This window comes from Panthera uncia (genome assembly GCF_023721935.1).
Source record: "Panthera uncia isolate 11264 chromosome D3 unlocalized genomic scaffold, Puncia_PCG_1.0 HiC_scaffold_8, whole genome shotgun sequence".
In the NCBI taxonomy this organism is placed as follows: Eukaryota; Metazoa; Chordata; class Mammalia; order Carnivora; family Felidae; genus Panthera; species Panthera uncia.
In genome coordinates this window covers 74,013,455-74,030,130 of record NW_026057586.1, presented here as the reverse complement: position 1 = coordinate 74,030,130, position 16,676 = coordinate 74,013,455, and the positions used below count along the sequence as shown (strand labels likewise).

The following is a 16,676-nucleotide window of genomic DNA, read 5'->3' as shown; positions in this document are numbered from 1 at the left end:
ATGACCAGGGGCATCCCAGGGCCCGCTACCCCGGGGAGGAACCCCTGCCGGCAAAGCCTGAGGGCTGCAGGGAATCTGACCCCAAGACATCAAGAGGCAGGGGTGCAACCAGCCCAAACAGGACCTGACTCCAGTTCGGATGGCCCGGATGCCCCCGCCTAAGTCAGGGTCCTGTTCTGTGCTCCTGCTTTGGTACCAGAATGGCAGAGCCCGGACCCACAGGCAGACGGACCTGGGTTCAAATTCTACCTCCGCCTCTGTTTTGTCATCTGGAAACTGAGGACAGAGAATGTCCGCTGCTCACAAGGCTTCTGGGAAAAGTCAGAGGAGCTGGAGGGCAGGAACGAGCATTGCTTAGATGCCAAGCATATGAGTTTCCTACAGCCGCCATAGCAAATGACCACAAACTTTAGAGGCTTAAACAGCACACATCTGTTGTTCACGGTACTGGCAGCCAGAAGTCAGAAACGGGGTCTCACCGGGTGAAAAGCACGGTGTCGGCAGGGCTCCGTTCATCACGGAGGGTTCGGGGGAGGGATCTAGAAGCCGCCTGAGTTCCCCTGCTTATGGGCTCTTTCTCCGTCTTCACGGCCAGCTGCCATGGGCTAGGTTCTCACACTACATCCCCCTGGCTCTCTTCCAAACCGCTCTCCCAATTTCAAGGACCCTTGGGATGACATTGGGCTCACCCAGATAGCCCAGGATGACCTCACCACCTCCTGTCCTTAACCTAATCCCATCCGCAAAGCCCTTTGCCATGCCGGGTGACACATTCCCATCTGTAGGTTCCAGGGCTCGGGATGTGGACATCTCTGGGGGAGGGGCCTCATTCTGCCTCCCACACTGAGAGCGAATGTTATTACTTGCTTCCTGCAAAGTTGAGTCAGCCACCCTCCAAAGTACCGGGCGTCCCTCCCCTCCATGGAGCCCACCGCTGTGCCTCAAGCCCAGCAGGCTCCGTAAGTGCCTGGGGGAGAGGTGGATGGATAAGCACATCCCATTTGACAGATGTGGAAACTGAGGTTCACAGCAGCGTGACCTAGCTCCAACAGCGTGTGGAGATCAGAGCCCTTGTTTCTTCGCCAGCCCCTCCCTGTGTCTCACCAACTGTGGGGGGCTGGGCAAATCGCTGCCCCTCTCTGGGCTGCAGCTAAATGGGCTTGGGCCAGATCTCTGCCACGAGGCTGCCAACGCTGAGGTCCCGACGCTCTCACACTCCGCCCTTCGTTCGTTCTACAAATATCTCGTGACGTTTACTTTACACCCAGCCGGTGTCAGGCTCTGGGAGACAGTGATGAGCAAACACGGGCACAGAGCTCACAGCGTAGAAGGGAGACCTGAAATAAACAAGTACACAAACAAATGAGTATCTAACTGCAAACCGGGCTAAGAGCTGGGCTGGGGCAGTTCTGGCATTGTAGGGGGCTAGTCTGGTCCCAGAGCTCCTGGGGCCCTCCATGAGGAGCTAATAGCAGAGTTGCTCATGGAGATGAGGAGGAGGTATTTAGGAAGGCAAGGAGGCAGGAGGATCCCCAGCAGCAAGAACAGCACGTGCAAAGGCCCCGAGGTAGTTGGAAACCAGCACCTTCAGAGCGGTTCCGGAAGGTTGTTATCCTTTAAGAATAGATGAGCCATGGGGCGCCTGGGTGGCTTAGTCCATTAAAGCGTCTGACTTTAGCTCAGCTCATGATCTCACAGCTTGTGAGTTCAAGCCCTGCATCGGGCTCTCTGCTGTCGGCACAGAGCCCGCTTCAGATCCTCGGTCCGTTCTCTCTCTGGCCCTCCCCCACTGGTTCCTTCTCTCTCTCTCTCTCTCTCTCTCTCTCTCCCTCTCTTTCAAAATAAATAATTACACTTCAACCAAACAGAGTAGATGAGCCAGGTCTGTTTTGTGCACTTCCGTAACGCCAGCATCTAGGACAGCGCCTGGCACACAGTAGGCGCTCCATAAATGCTTGTCGCTGTGCGAATGAGCATTCTGACCTCCACTCCTGCACTCTCAGGGTTTGACAACCTCGTGCTCCGAGACTTTGCCCCAGCCAGTCTTCATCTACCGGAAGGTCTCACATTCTTCACTCTCCAGCCCCAGGGCCTGTTGTGGGGCCCGGCCCAGCTGACCCCCAGGGCCCGCACCACCATGGCTCCGAGGTGAGCGGGCAGGCCTGGGGCACGGAGCAGGCCAGGCCACTCGCTTGCAACCTATAATCCCGGCCTTGAAGCAATTCCGAGACCCCGCCCGGTGCCCCCCCCCCCCCCCCCACCCCCCCCCGCCGCCCCCCCCCCCCGTACAATTACCAGCTGTGCGCCCACCCCGCTGAACAGCCGTGGCCGAGGAGGCGGAGAAGGGGAGGGGACCCCCCCACACCCCGCGGCGGCTCGGCCAAGGTCCTCCCCGGTTGAGCCTGGGGCAGCCCGGCCCACCGCAGTCCCCAGCTCCGGCCTCTGGTGGGTTCGGTGCCGCCTCTAATTACACGGCCCTCGGGCCACTGGGACCTGCCCTCCTGGCAAAAATATCCCAAGCCTTTTATGTGGCTGGAGAGGCCTGGGCTGTGGCCCCATCACAGCGTCGTCCTGGCCTTCAGAGGGACACCCATGGAGTGGCCTCCTGGCCGGGGGGGGGGGGTGCTCCAAGGAGGCAGAATGGGCAGGCCAGAGCTCTAGGTGTGCTGTGAAACCCCCCCCAGGCCTCAGTTTCCCCACCTATAAACTCGAGAGTTTCACTTGCTCCCCAGCTGTGTACCGAGCACCTGTCAACAGGATCTGTGCTGTCGATGAGCCAGAAACGGCCAGCTTTGCGCCGCCGTCCCTGCTCCCCTGCACATCATCACTCAGTCATCGCCACCTCCAGGAAGCCCTCCCCGACCCCATCTGGAGAGGGATGCCAGCAGCCTCCTCGGTGCTCCCAGCGGGCTCCCCGTTCAGAGAGCTCGAGCACGCCGGGCTCTCGTGGTCTCTCGACATATGACTCTAGACTGTCAGCTTCTCGGGTCCAGGATCAGAGCCTTTCTGTTAAGGCATCCCCACTCTACCAGCGCCTGGACACGGCAGGGGCTCCATAAATGCCGTCCACCGGCTGAATGACTTTAGCCCAATCTGTGCATGTCACAGATGTGGAAACGGAGGCCCAGGGAGGGGCTGTACAATGACGTTATTTTGCTATGCAGCAGGTCCTGTCCGGGAACAAGGCAGACCAGGGCCCGGCCTCAGGGAGCTCCTAGTAGGGGACACGGATGAGAAACAAGTCAAGTGGCAAATCGGGAAGATAATCCAACACTGCGAAATGCTGTCAAGGAGATAAAAAGGATAAAAGATAGCTTCGAAGTGAGCGGGGGCGGGGGGCAGGTGCCTGGGCAGTTATTTTAGCAACCGTGGTCAGGGACAGCCTGTCTGAAGACGTTTCTGAACTGAGGCCTGCAGGATAAGAGACACTAGGCACTCGAGGAGCAGGAGGAAGAGCTCCTGGACCAAGGGAACAGCAGGCGCAAAGGCCCTGAGGTAGGAAAGGGCTCGGCATGAGGCCTCTTCCGGGAAAACAAGACAGCGCGTTGATCCGCTAAGACCCTGGGGTAGTTAAAAGCTTGGAAATTAGGGAACCTGCGTTAGCCCCTGGCTCTGCTCCTCACACACTGCGTGGCCCCGAGCCTCGGTTTCCCTTCCTGCATCGGGGGGGTCAGCGGAGGCTCCTCCAAGCTCTGTCGCTCAGTGATCCTAAGTAAATTTTCCACGCGTTTCCATTCACTTGTCGTCGCCAGCAAACACCTGGACACTCACCCACGATGGACGGGAGAGCAAAACAGCACAGCCACTTTGGAAAACGGTCTGGCAGCTCCCACAAAGTTAGCCGTCCACTTCCCGGATGGTCCAGCAACCTCCTTCGTAGGTATCTACCCAAGAGAAATAAAAACACACATCCACACAGAGACAAAAATATCCATGACCGCGTTAATCTACCAGGGCAGAAAACACTGGAAGCAGCCCCAATGTCCACCAACAGAAAAACGGGTGAACAGACTGGTACCTCGATGCAGGAGAGCGCTTCTCAGCAGCGAAAGGAAGAGGCCGGGGGCATACGGCGTGGATAAGTCCCATCAACACGCCCAGCGAAAGAATGGACCCGGGAGAACACACACTGGGTGATGCCATTTACACGAAGTTCTAGAACAAATGCAAAACTAAGCTACGGGAACAGAAGTCAGAGGAGCAGTTACCTTGGCGGGGGGTGGTGGTGGTGTTGGCCGGAAAGAGGCACAAAGGAACCTTCTAGGGCTGGAAGCGTATGCTATCTAGACCTGGGTGGCGGTTACACGGGCGCGTGCGTAGGGAGGAATCAACATGCACCCTTGAGATTCGTGTGTTTTACGTAGGTTATGACTCGATGAAAAGTTTTCTGGAAAAAAAAAAGGAACGCTGCATCGCCCTCTTTTTTTGGAGGGGGGCACAGGAGCCGGTAGGATCTCTGGCTTCCCGTGGCTCTGGTGGCCCGGCCAGCTGCGCGCTGCCTTGTAAACATTTACATTCCCCGCGGCCCGGCCGGTGCAAGGAGCGCCTCGCCTCGCTAGCCCCGCACGGAAGCCATCTGGGAGGGCAGGAATGTAAACACCGCAGACCTGGCCTCACCCTCCCCATCTGGCCCTGCCCACTGGGTGCCCTCGGGCACGTCGTGCCCCCCCCACCGCGGTCTCCACTGCCCCCGCCCCACCCGCTACCCCATCGTGGGACGGAATCAGATGGTGCTTCTGAATTCCTTTGCAGCCCTATTGGGAAGGGGGTGGGGTGCCTGACTTTGAGGAGAGGGCTGCTGGCCAAGAGCGAGAAGTGGGGAGGGCTTGGGGCTGAACTTTGGGGGGCCCTAAGTCACCCAAACACCCAGTACCTCACCCCACATTTCTCCTGCTTTCTTTCTGCCCGCTCACTTTACACCAAGACCTTCTGTCTCCTCTTCCCTCCCTAAATTCCTTCTTCTCTTTTCTTTCTTTCTCCCTCTCTCTCTCTCTCTCTGTCTCTCTCTCAGTACTTACTGAGCACATACTACATGCCAGGTGCTTTCTAAGCTCTGGGGCTACAGCAGAGAACAACAAAGGTAAAAATCCCTGTCCTGACGGAGCTTATATTCTAGTGGAACAAGGAAGATGGTTAAAGTGACAACTTAGTGATATATAAGTCAGGAAAAGGTCAGGGAAAGGGGGACATTCCAGCGAAGCCCTGAAGGCTGTGAGAGAGTGAGTGAGAGAGATGATCAGAGGAAGAGCATTCCAGGCAGCGAGAAGAGCAGGTGCAAAGGTCCTGCGGTAGGGGGAGCCTGGCATTTTCAAGGAGAGGAAAAGAAGTATCTGGCGTGGTTGGAACAGAGTGAGTGAGGGGACAGTGGGAGGTTAGAGGGCACCGGGGCCAGACCGTGCAGGGCCTCTGTGGGCGTTGGCAGGGATCTGGGCTTTTACTGTAGGTGAAGAAGGCCAGTCATGGGTCCCTGTGTGGGCAAACCCTCCACCACATCTCTCCTTGTGTCAAGGCTTTCTCCTCTTTTCCCACCCCCAACAGACACACACACACACACACACACTCTTTCTCTCCAGGACTCTGACCAAGAGATGGCTCTGGGTCCCATCTCTGGGGAGAAGGGGCTCTGTATGAGGCCCTCACAAAAGCCACACAGATTCCCAGCCTCCCCGTGGTTCCTTCCACCCTGACCACCAGCTCCTGACTCAGCTGGGACAGAAACTTGGCTTGTGGGGGGTTCCAGCTGCCTGCTGGGCCCAGGGACATCCTCGCAGAGAGGTCCTTCCATGACATCCAGACCCACCCGCCACATGGAAAAGGGCCACATGGGGGGTGACAACAGAGAAGTCAAACCCACCCAGGAGGAGCCAAGACTACCTGCCCTTCGGGGACCTCTGGGTTCTGTTCCTTTGGAGCTGAGGGCCCTTGGGCTAGGTTACTCCACCGCCCTGGGCCTCGATTTCCTCATCTGTAAAATGGGAGTAATAATAACCCCCACACCCCTGGGTTATCGTGAGAAATCAATGAGCCTTGGCACCTGGCATTAAATAAATATGCTAATAATAATAATAATAATATCAGCAACCAAGCGACACCTGGGACTGAGAATGCTTGTCTCACCATCTGGACAGCAGCGAACACAGAAGCCTGGCATACAGCAGGCACTCCATAATGCTACCGGATGGAAAGGGGCAGAGCAATTAGGCCCGGTGGCCGTCACCCGCCAGCAGGTCAGTCGTCAGGGGGCGCCCCCATCCCTGAAGGGGGTGTGCCTGCGGGCCTGGGGCTCCCCTCCACACCCCTGCATCCGCCACGCAGCCAGGGCTCCTGAGTGTGGCCAGCGGGCTGCTCTCCCCGGGGGTTAATTCAGACCTCCTCGAGCAGGGACACACGCGGGCGCGGGCCGGGGAGGGGGGGGGGGGGGATGGGCCCGACAGCTGGAAACATCTGGTTTGAATTGTCGGTTGGAAGCACCGGCCAGGCAGCCAAGGAATTTGTGAGCTAATTTTAGGCCAAAAGACAGAGAGCTCAGCAGGGCGGGGGTTTGCGCCCCAAACCGCAGGGGCGGAGCTTTGAGGTTCGGGCCGCGGAGGCCCCCGCGGTGCCGCTCAGGTGGTCCGTGTCTGCCCGGAAGCCAGGGACCATCTCTCCCCAGATGGGCAGTAACCAGGCGCCTCCGGTGTGCCAGCCACGCGCACGGTCGTGGCCTCTCCCGTGGCCTTAGGATCAGCAAGGACTCCTCTCCCCATTTCGCAGGTGTGGAAGCTGAGGCTCCCGGAGGTTAGCGGAGTGTCCACCATCCTGCAACTGGTAAGCAGGGGAGCCGGGATTCGAACCAGGTCTGCCGGACTCCAAGCCTTACACCTAAGGTTCCCTTGGTCTCCGCCCACCCGGTGCTGACGGCTTTTGTTAATTCCGTCACTGCTCTGCCTCCCTCCCACACCCGTGCACAGCCTCCCTTGCTCGTTAGTTCATTCAGTAAATGCTCCCTGAACCTCTACTGTGCGCCAGGCACAGTGACGAGGGGAGAGGGAACATGAGGAACAGGGGCCCCGCCCTTGCACAACAAAATTCATTATCTCCACCTCGCTCCAGATGGTTATCAGTGCTGGACCGGAAAAGGGGGTGTGGGAAAGGAGACCCAAGGTCTGGGCTGCAGAGAAGACCTCTCAGAAGAGGGGACAGCAAGCTGAGGCCAAAAGGGTGAGACAAGGCCAGCCGGGCAGACATCTGGGAAGACAACATCAGATACAGGAAACAGCAAGTGCAAAGGGCCTGAGGCAGGAGCATGTGAAGAAGAAAGAGCAAGAAGGCTCATGGGGGCCAGAAGGCAGGAAGAGGGAGAATATTGTCCTGCGTGTTCATTTGCACCTGGTGATTTGCTGAGGCACCGCTGAAACTCTGTAGGAAATCGCTTGAAGCCTGTCCCTCCTGGGGGCCCAGAGCCTGGACAGCAGGGTCTCTGGAAAGAATGAACCCAAGGGAGTGGGGAGCAGCTTGGAACCAACGCTGAGACTGGAGGGGAGTGTGGTTCCCTGTGCCCATGACTCCCCTGGCAGGGTTCGTGTGCCTCGGAAAGGGGACTGTGTCAGTGCCACTTTGGCGCTCTGGTCTGTCATGAGGCCCAGAGAGGGCATTCTCGTTTTGCCCACCTCGGGCATGGGCATGCGGCTCTCCAGCCTCCCCCCGGCAGCTATGGCTACAGCCTTCCGGCCACCAGCCTCCCCCGGCACGCAGAAACCCATCTGGGTCCCTGAGAACCTCTGGGAAGGGGAGCTCTGTGGGTCTCTCACTGCCGAGTGAGGATAGCAGGGCTTCTTCACCTCGGCACCCTTGACCTCTTGGACCAGACACTTCCCCCCCCAATGGGGGGGGGGGAGGGGGAGGCTGCCCTGTGCACTGCAGGGTGGTTAGCAGCCACCCCGACCACCTACTGGATGCCAGGGGTACAACCAAAAATATTCGCAGACGTGGCAATGTCTCCTGGAGGGCAGTGTCACCCCCAGGTGAAGACCACGGGCTCACAGCCTTCCCGTGAGCACAGCAGGAAGTCTAGGACGACGGTTTACTCACCAGCCAGGGAGGTTGGGGACCCCCAATCCCCTGGCACTCATGGTTTTATTCTGTTTGTTGAGAAACACGAGGAAGACAGAGGTCGAAAGAAGCAAATGAAACTTAACGCCCGCTGGGCAGTGAACCGCTCAACAGCATGGTGTACTGCCTACCCGTCTCCTTCCCACATCAATGATCCCAACAGCTGTGATTTATCGGGCACGCACTTACTCTCTTCCGGCCTCCTCTCCTTCACCCCTCCCCCAACACCCCCGCGGGGCGACACTGTGATCATCCCATTTCACAGGGGAGGAAACTGAGGCTCAGAGTCCACGTAACATTCCAGGACGGGCATTGTTCCGTGTTGTCCTTCCAAAACGCTTCCATGCCTACTCCCAGCTGTTGGAATATTCCACGGACACCGCCCAGTCACCTGCTTGGTGCCGGGACCGTTCTAGACGCAGAGTCGCAGTCCCTGCCCCGCAAGCCTGCGGCATCCCGTGGCCCGGGACCGCGTGTGCGGGGAGCACAGGAGCAGAGGCTGAGGCTGAAGCCCCGCCATTAGGGCCACCCAGAGAGGCACGCAGCACGCCTGTCCTCGAGGCCAACCACCTTAGGACCTTGAATCCACACACCGCCTCGCACGCGGCTGCGGTTTCAACTTTTGTGAAGTGTCTCTGGGCACAGCAGGGCTACCTATGGGGGCGGGGCTCCTAGGGGGGCGGGGCTCCTATGAGGGCGGGGCCACCTATGGGGGCGGGGATACCTATGGGGGCGGTGCTACCGATGGGGCGGGGCTACATATGAGGGCGGGGCTACCTATGGAACGGGCCTCCTATGAGGGCGGGGCTACATATGGGGGTGGGGCTATCTATGGGGCGGGGCTACCTATGGGGGCGGGGCTCCTATGGAGGCGGGGCCACCTATGGGGGCCGGGCTACCTATGGGGGGCGGGACTACCTATGGAGGTAGGACTACATATGGGGGCGGTGCTACATATGGGGTGGGGCTATCTATGGGGCGGGGCTATCTATGGGGCGGGGCTACCTGTGAGGGCGGGGCTACCTATGGGGAAATGCAAGAGCCACAGTCTGTTTGTCATGACGTTTTCTGCCCCGGGGGATGGAAGCGTGCCCCCTCTGTGGGGACTGAGAACACCGGCCGTTACTAAGAGGAGCCCTGTTGGGCGAGGACCACACTCTCTTATTCCCCCCCATGGCTTCAGGTCCCACCTCCAGGAGGACCTTCTCGCAGCCCTGCCTCCAGGCTTTCGCTGGCTCCCAAGCTGCCATCCCACGCTGCCTGGTGGGTGCCCTGGCTGCCCACCATATCCTCCCTGTCGGCTCCTCCCAGTTCTGCTGCCTGCCCCGTGGTGGTGTTGTCCCTCCAGCAGGAGCTAGTGTAGATACTCCCATTCTACAGAAGGGAAAATTGGGACTCGAGAGGGTGCTGGCAGGCCCAAGGTCTCACAGAGTTGAGTCTGGGGTGGTTGAATTAGGGAATACCTCTGCCCTACAGTACTCTCTGGCATCACCCCTGGCACCACGTGGGCACCAAGGATGGGCAGAGCCCAACGGCCGCCTCCCAGCACCTCCCGCCCTCCACCGTGGGCTGGCGTGGGCACAGAACAGCCTCCGGGGAGGACTCTGCTCTGTGTGGCGGAGGGACAGTCGGGCCGAGGGTGTGGCTTTGAGCCCTGGGGATTTGGGGGAATATCCAGCCCTTCCTCAAGAAGCCAGCCTTTGGTGGCTGGTGTCCCCCTGCCCCCCAGCAAGTCCCAGATCTGTGTGGCCTCAGGCAAGTCATTCAACCTCTCTGAACCTCAGTGTGTTCATCTGTAAAATGGAGTCACAAAGAGGACCCGACTCACAAGGCGAGGATGAAATGAGAAAACACAGGCGACCAATTTAGCACAGAGTAAACTCCTGACTGGCACACAGGGGTGAGCTTCTAGTGCCATTGTTAAGGTTAACAGATGCACAAGACCCTGCCTCGGGCGGCTCACCCGAGTGGAAGGAACAGGTGAGTGAACAGTGGAACGGCATGACGGTGGCGTGAGCAGACACACGGACACCCATTTTACAGATGGAGAGATCGAGGCCCGGAGTGGAGGAGAACACACTGGAGTTATCTGTTGGTCAGCCAGGCTCGGGGCAAAGAACCAGAAGGAGGAGGAACGAGCCAACAGGGAGACCAGAGGCATGGCTGGATCCGCTCGGAGCTCAGAAAGGGCTCGGGGCCTGGGGGAGCTGACCTCAGAGAGAGGTAGTGGAAGGGGGTGATGGATGAGAGGCAGGAAGCATGTGTGAGGAGTGAGGAGTCCAGTCCGTCCAGACCACGACGCATTTAGGTCAATGCCCAGCAAGTGACAAGACTGGACACGTTTTTTGTACTTGGGTACTAGGGAGTCATGGATGGTGTCTGGGCACAGGAGCAGCCACTGAAGGAAAGAAGGGTTGCATCTACGCAGGGCATGGGTGGGACAGCCCCAGGAGCTGTGGCCTCCCAGGGCCAGATTTCCAAGCCCTTGACCCTCACGCACGCTCCTTCACCTGAGCGGACCCGCAGGCGTGCCCAGCCGGACTCACGAACGCACCTGCCCGCTCGTTCGTTGGCTTGCACTCGAGACGCACTTTCCACACTGTGAAATGCACCAGTCAGGAGAGAACAGTTGGGTGGGGGGCTTCGGGAAGTGACAATCTCGTGTGACCACCACGAAGACCAAGATCAGGCATGTTCCCATCATCCCGGTAGGCTCCTTCCAGCCCCTCCTTCCAGCTCCTTCCAGCCTCCTCCTCCCCGGCAAGGGTAACCACCGATCTGATTTCCGCCGCTATAGCTCAGTTTGGCCTGTTCTTGCCCTGCCTGTTGTTGAAGCCGCGAAATAGACAAACAGCCCTTTGTGTCTGGCCCCTTTAAACCCGCGTGTGTTTGAGATTCATCCACGTTGTGCATCAGTCAACTGTCTGTGCCCTTTTACTCTGAGTGGTGTCCTATCATCCATGTATCCATTCACCAGATGGTGGATCTTTGGATTGTTTCCAGCCTTGGGGTTATTAATAATAAAGCTGCCAAAAGTGTTATCTACAGGTCTTTGTAGGCACATATGGCTTCATTCTCTTGCAGAAATACCTAGGAAAGGGATTGCAAAGTTGCCTGGATGCGCCACTTGGTGCAAATATGCCAAATGGTGAATATGTGTCCAACGTTGTAAGAAACCGCCACACTGCTGTGCAAAGCGGCTGTGCCCTGGTGCATTTGCGGGAGCGACGCGGGAGCGTTCTGGCTTCTCTGCGTCCTCGTCAGCACTTGGTATTGTCGGTCTTCAGTTTTAGTCCTTCCGGTGGCACAAAGTGACATCTCGGGCGGCTTTCATTTGCATTTCCCTGATGGTCAGTGACGTTGAGCCTGTTTTCCAGGAGCCTTCTGGACACCTCCGCCTGGAGGTTGACCAGACCCTGCAGACGCGACGTGGCGGAAGCCCAACCCACCGCCCGACCTGCTTCTTCCATGGATGATACCCAAGTAGCAGACGAGATTTCACTTCCTTCCCTCTCCTCCTCATCTTGCCAATCCATCACCGACTCCTCCCCTTCCTCCTTCCCAGTTATCCCTCGATTCCTCACCTTCTCGCACCCCTTCTCCGGCCCAGCCCCCCCCCCATCCTCGCACAGCCTCGCCCTCCTCCCTGAAGCCATTCTGGCTCCTTCCCACCACCCCGGCCTCGTCCATTCTCCCAATGTCCCCACCCTGTTCTCTACGCTGTCCTCAGTGGCTGGAACATTCTCCTCCCTGCACCCACCCTCCACAACTCTGCACCTTTCCAGCCTCATACCATTTCCTGACTCCTTTCCACCCCACCACCAAAGTCTGGCTACATCGCACATGCCCAGCAACCCCCCCCCCCCCCCCCCCCCCCCCCCTGGGCCCCCGGCCCCGCCCCCCACCTTTTCTTTTTTGGGTGACCGTTTGACAAATCTCTTACTCCCTCCAGGCCATGAGCCCCAGTGGGCATCCCATGTCTTAACCACATGGCATCCCCGGGGACATAGCACAGAGTGGACATACCCTGACATTTGAGTTATGTGGCTCAGCAGAGCAGCACATGGGGAGGGATATGGAGGGCAAGCTTGACGAGCCTCTGCCCAGATCAGCTTCCAGAAGAACCCCCGCAAGGCTGACCCCCCCGCCCCCATTTCCTGATTTCCCGTCTACCCTCCTTCCTTCCCCACCGCCAGAGCTGAAGTCAGTACAGTCTGCTTTCTTAGCAGAGCAACCTGCCAGAGCAAGTGATCCAGCTTTCTGAGCCTTAGTTTCCCCAGCAGTAAAATGGGATAATAATTGTGTGTCCCCAGCAGTAAAATGGGATAATAATTGTACCCACATCATGGGGTGGTTGTGAGGTCTGGTAGGTCATGCAGGTGACGTGTTTGCATGGGGTTGCATGTGCCCTGACTGCCCAGTCAATGTCCCCAGCCACCTCTCTTTGTCTTAGACCCCAGCATGGCTGTGTCCTGCTGTCTGCGAGGAGAGAGCTGGCTTCGGGCTTGTCACCCTCCCAAGTACCAGCGCCTTCCCTCGGCAGCCAGGAGCCACAAGGGTGACTGATGGGGACTTCCAGGCACCAGGACAGGTCAGCAGGGGTGAGAGCTCGGGGCATGGCATTCCCCCAGAACCCCACCGCGACCTCAAGAATAGCATAGCACTGTGGTAGGAATGTGGCTTTCGGATTCAGGCTTGAGTTCCGGTCCCAGATCCTATGGGTGACCTGAGACAGGTGACTTCGCCTGTCTGAGCCTCAGTTTCCTCTTCTGTAAAATGAGAATACGAGTTCCTCCTTCCCAGGCTGTTTGAGGGGACTCATGGAGATACTGCAGATGTTCTGTGCTCAGAATATATTTGCTGAATAGATGGTTGGGGTGATTCAGGTGGTGATGGTCAAGGCCAAGGGGAGGTCCGGGCAGGAGGAGGGCACAGTGGGACGTAGGAGCCAGCCTATAGCAGTCTCCGAGGGCCAACTGTTAGAGTTTCAGAATTTTGTAAGCCAGTTGTTTAATAAGTTAAATTAGAAAAAACCAAGGCCCGGGGCGCCTGGGTGGCTCAGTCGGTTAAGTGTCCGACTCTTGATTTTGGCTCCGCTCACGGTCTCACAGTGTGTGAGCTCTAGCCCCGCATCGGGCTCTGTGCTGACGGCGCGAGCCTGCTTGGGCTTCTCCGTCTCCCTCTCTCTCTGCCCCTTCCCCCTTCACGTTCTCACTCAAAAATAAATAAACACAAAAAACAACAAAAACCCAAGGTCCTCCAGTACTCAAAGCTCACCACTTCCTAGTTATTTTACTACATTCTACTCTTCTATGTTCTTGAGATTATTTGCATTTATGGTACCATTTACTATATACATAGTTGGTTGCTCCAAATCAGCCAAGGGGGTATTTACACCAAGGAAATTGGCAAGCATCGCAAATCATGGCTGGGATACAAATCCACCCAAGGGGCTGGAGGTTAAACACTCACCAGCACCCTCCCGGGTTCGCAGCGCTCCTGGCCCAGCAATCTCTGCTGCTCCTTTGTCCTCTGGGAAGCTCCCGGCTTTCGAGAGCTCCAAGAGCCGGTGGCGGGTGCCGCCTGGTGGCTGCTTCAAGCACCTGTCATCCCCAGACTTCAATTCCGCGCCTTGGAGAGAGCCAGAGAGCCGTCAAGGGGAGCCCTCTGCGGTCACAGTGTCCTCCAGTGGGGGTGGGGGGACGTGGAGACCTGCTCCCTACTCAGGAGGACAGGGTGACAAGACCCCAGAGGGACGCTTGCCCCCCAAGTCCTTCAGCCTCTGTGTCCCCAGCTCCACGATATCGAGTCCCCCACACGATTTTTCTCATCGCTCCCAAAGGGCAAGTAAACGCACGTTTCCCCTAACGCACAATTCTGCCTTTTCCAGGGTGAGCTGCCCCGGCCCAGGGTGGGCACCCCTCCCCCACCAAAGTGCCCGGAACACCTTGGGTGTCACACTTGTTCCAGAGCGTCAGGGGGCGGGGCAGACAACCCTCCACTTCTCACTAACTCTGCCCCCACTGCCCCTGGCCCGCCACCTTCCCTCCTGTCTGTCCCTGGTCTCTCCCACCCCCTTTCCAGCTTCAGCCAATACCCCCCAGACTCCACCCTGTCTTTGAACTCTCTCTCACCCTGAAGGGTCCGGCACTCCCAAAGAAGCCACCGGAGGTATTTTTCTAGAAGAGAAAAAGTCCACCAAAACGAGTTGTAGTCCTCCCCCAGAAGGTAGAACAGGGGCTCAAAGCAGTAGTCCCTTCTGATCAAAAAGCATCAAGAGACAGAAGAACCCAGGTCTGAATCCTGGCTCAGCCACTGGTTTGGGGGGTTTGTTTGTTTTTGTTTTGTTTTTGAGAGAGAGGGAGCGCACAAGCAGAGGAGGGGCAGAAAGAGAGGGAGACACAGAATCCGAAGCAGGCTCCGGGCTCCGAGCTGTCAGCACAGAGCCCGACGCGGGAATCGAACTCACGAACTGTGAGATCACGACCCGAGCCAAAGTCCGACGCTTAACCGACTGAGCCCCCCCCAGGCGCCCCCGGGCTCAGCTACTGTTGAAGCCACTGTGGAAGCCTTGGCTTTCTGATCCGACCCTCGGGGTCAGCGTGGGTCCGAATGTGGTAATGCACGCACACGGTGAGTGTTGCTTAAATAGGGCAGCCAACTTCTTGATTTGCTGGGGCTGAGTGGTTTCCCCCAACATAGGGCTCCCGGTGCTACATTCACCAAAGTCCCACGCAAACCGGGCCAGCTGCTCACCCGATGCTCAGACCAGGGGTCAGCGAACACAGAGCCAAATCCAGCCTGCCGCTTTGTTTGTAAATAAAAGTTTTATTAGAACGCAGCCAACCCTATTCATTTGTGACACATCGTCAACGATCACCCACAATCTACGAGGACCAAGGATGGAACTGACGAGTTGCAACGGGGACCGCGCGGTCTGCAAAACGTCACATATTTTTGGTCTGGCCATTTAAGAAAAAGGTTTGCTGACCCCAAATTTTGTACGAAAACCTTGTAGGCCGCAGCTGTGCTCAGCCCTGTGAGGAGTGGGTGTTAAATGGGCGACAGGCCACCCCCTCCTCCCCAGGAGAGGTCAGGGTGAGTTTCTGGGGAGGATGGCACTGACCTTGAGAGGACGCGTTTGTCTGAGAGTTGGGGCGGGAACCAAATTCTGTATGCCAGAACTGGGTCATGGGGGGGGAGTTGAATAAAGTGGATTCGGGGAACAGTTTCCCTACCCCCCCCCAACGGCCTAAAACCTTCCCGGCTGCCCAAGGATGTACCAAGATGCCCCCAGTGTCCAAGAGACAATACTGAAAACTTAAGGCACAGGCCGGGGGGTTGGGGGGGTTCTGGAGCGGGCCGGGGCCGGGGTGAACAGCAAGGGACCAAAGCCCCAGCAGGAGACACCTTGACGCCCTGAAACAGCCACCATTAGTTCATCGAATGTTTATTGAGCACCTGCGCTGTCCCGGGCTGCGGGCTGGGGAGTGGGATATTTCAGTGAACGATGACCCACACAGCCCCAAAGAAAGGTATGGCCCTGGGCTCTCCAAGCCCGCCCCAGCCCTCCCAGGCCAGGATCTCACCCTGGGCTCCCTGGGGAGATGCCCAAGAAAACCCAAGCTGCCCCAAGTCGGAGAGGGGCAGGGAATGGCCTTCAGAATCCAGCACTCCTGCCCCCAAAATGCCCCCTTTCCTGTGTGGTGACCATGGCAACCAGAAGAAAATGGGCGTGAGGGCGGGGGCTTCACCGGGTGCTTGGGGATGAGGCTCCAGCCGTGGAAGGCCTCAGAGGGAACCCAGACAGGTGGGAGACAGGGAGGTGGAGGGATCTCCCCAGGCCCCCCCCCGGAGGCAGGAGGGAGGATGCGGTGGCTTGCCCACAGTCCTGCTTTGGCTGCAAGAGTTCAGCTGCTCTCCTTCCTGTGGGGCACCTGGGGGCTCTGTCCTAGAGATCCCCATCCCTAGGGGCCCCAAGGAAGCCCGGACCCGTGGAACAGAGCCGGGGTGCTCAGTGGTGGCCCGCTGGGAGCAGGGAGGCGAGGGTCCTGTTCAGATGGATGAGCAGGTGAGGGGTGGGGGTTAAGGGAGGAAACTCTGCAAGGTGAGGTCATCCCCATCTCGGCCTTCCCTCGGCCCCGCCTTTAGGCCCTGGCTCTTGGCATTGGGCAGGTCCCCGTTGGCCGTGGCTGAGGGCGCTTCGCCCCCCTCAGGCAGCAGGGACGAGATGCAGACCATCTCAGTGGGGGAATAATTGCGCACAGGGTACATGTGATTCTTGCGAGAGAGGCGGACAGCCAGCACCACTGTGCACACGAGGAAGGTTGTGGCCACCAGGGCCAGGACGAGGATGGCCAGCAGGCACTGCTTCACAGGGATGCGGTCCAGAGCCTCTGTGGGGCTGGGGGCCACGGAGCTCTGGGGGGCAAGATTCTGATTCTTTTTCCATTGTTTGATGAAGCCATCAGATGAATTGCCTACTGCCACGGTGGTGCTGTTGTAAGGATCAGAGGGCACAAGCAGGGCCATGGTTAGGCTCCTTGTGGTCGCAGGACCTGTGGATGGGACCTTCGTGGTGGCAG

General features: G+C 58.2%; 1 protein-coding gene and 1 long non-coding RNA gene across 3 annotated transcripts in view; both read right to left on the bottom strand.

Moving 5' to 3' along the window:
* Positions 1–417: 417 nt before the first annotated feature.
* Positions 418–8,816, bottom strand: LOC125914072 (uncharacterized). Of its 2 annotated transcripts, XR_007455193.1 has the most exons (3): positions 4,019–8,794; positions 3,772–3,884; positions 418–1,337 (listed from the first exon to the last, which is right to left on the bottom strand). It is a non-coding gene; the product is annotated as an uncharacterized LOC125914072 (long non-coding RNA). The 2 variants fall into 2 exon arrangements; XR_007455192.1 differs by having other exon boundaries at positions 3,772–8,816.
* Positions 8,817–13,926: 5,110 nt separating this feature from the next.
* SELPLG (selectin P ligand) overlaps positions 13,927–16,676 on the bottom strand; it is a 13,853-nt gene continuing 11,103 nt past the window's right edge. Inside the window, exon 3 of the mRNA XM_049619208.1 lies at positions 13,927–16,676. This exon is cut by the window's right edge and continues 570 nt beyond it. Within this exon, the coding sequence (XP_049475165.1) occupies positions 16,177–16,676 (500 nt within the window). The 3' untranslated portion in view covers positions 13,927–16,176.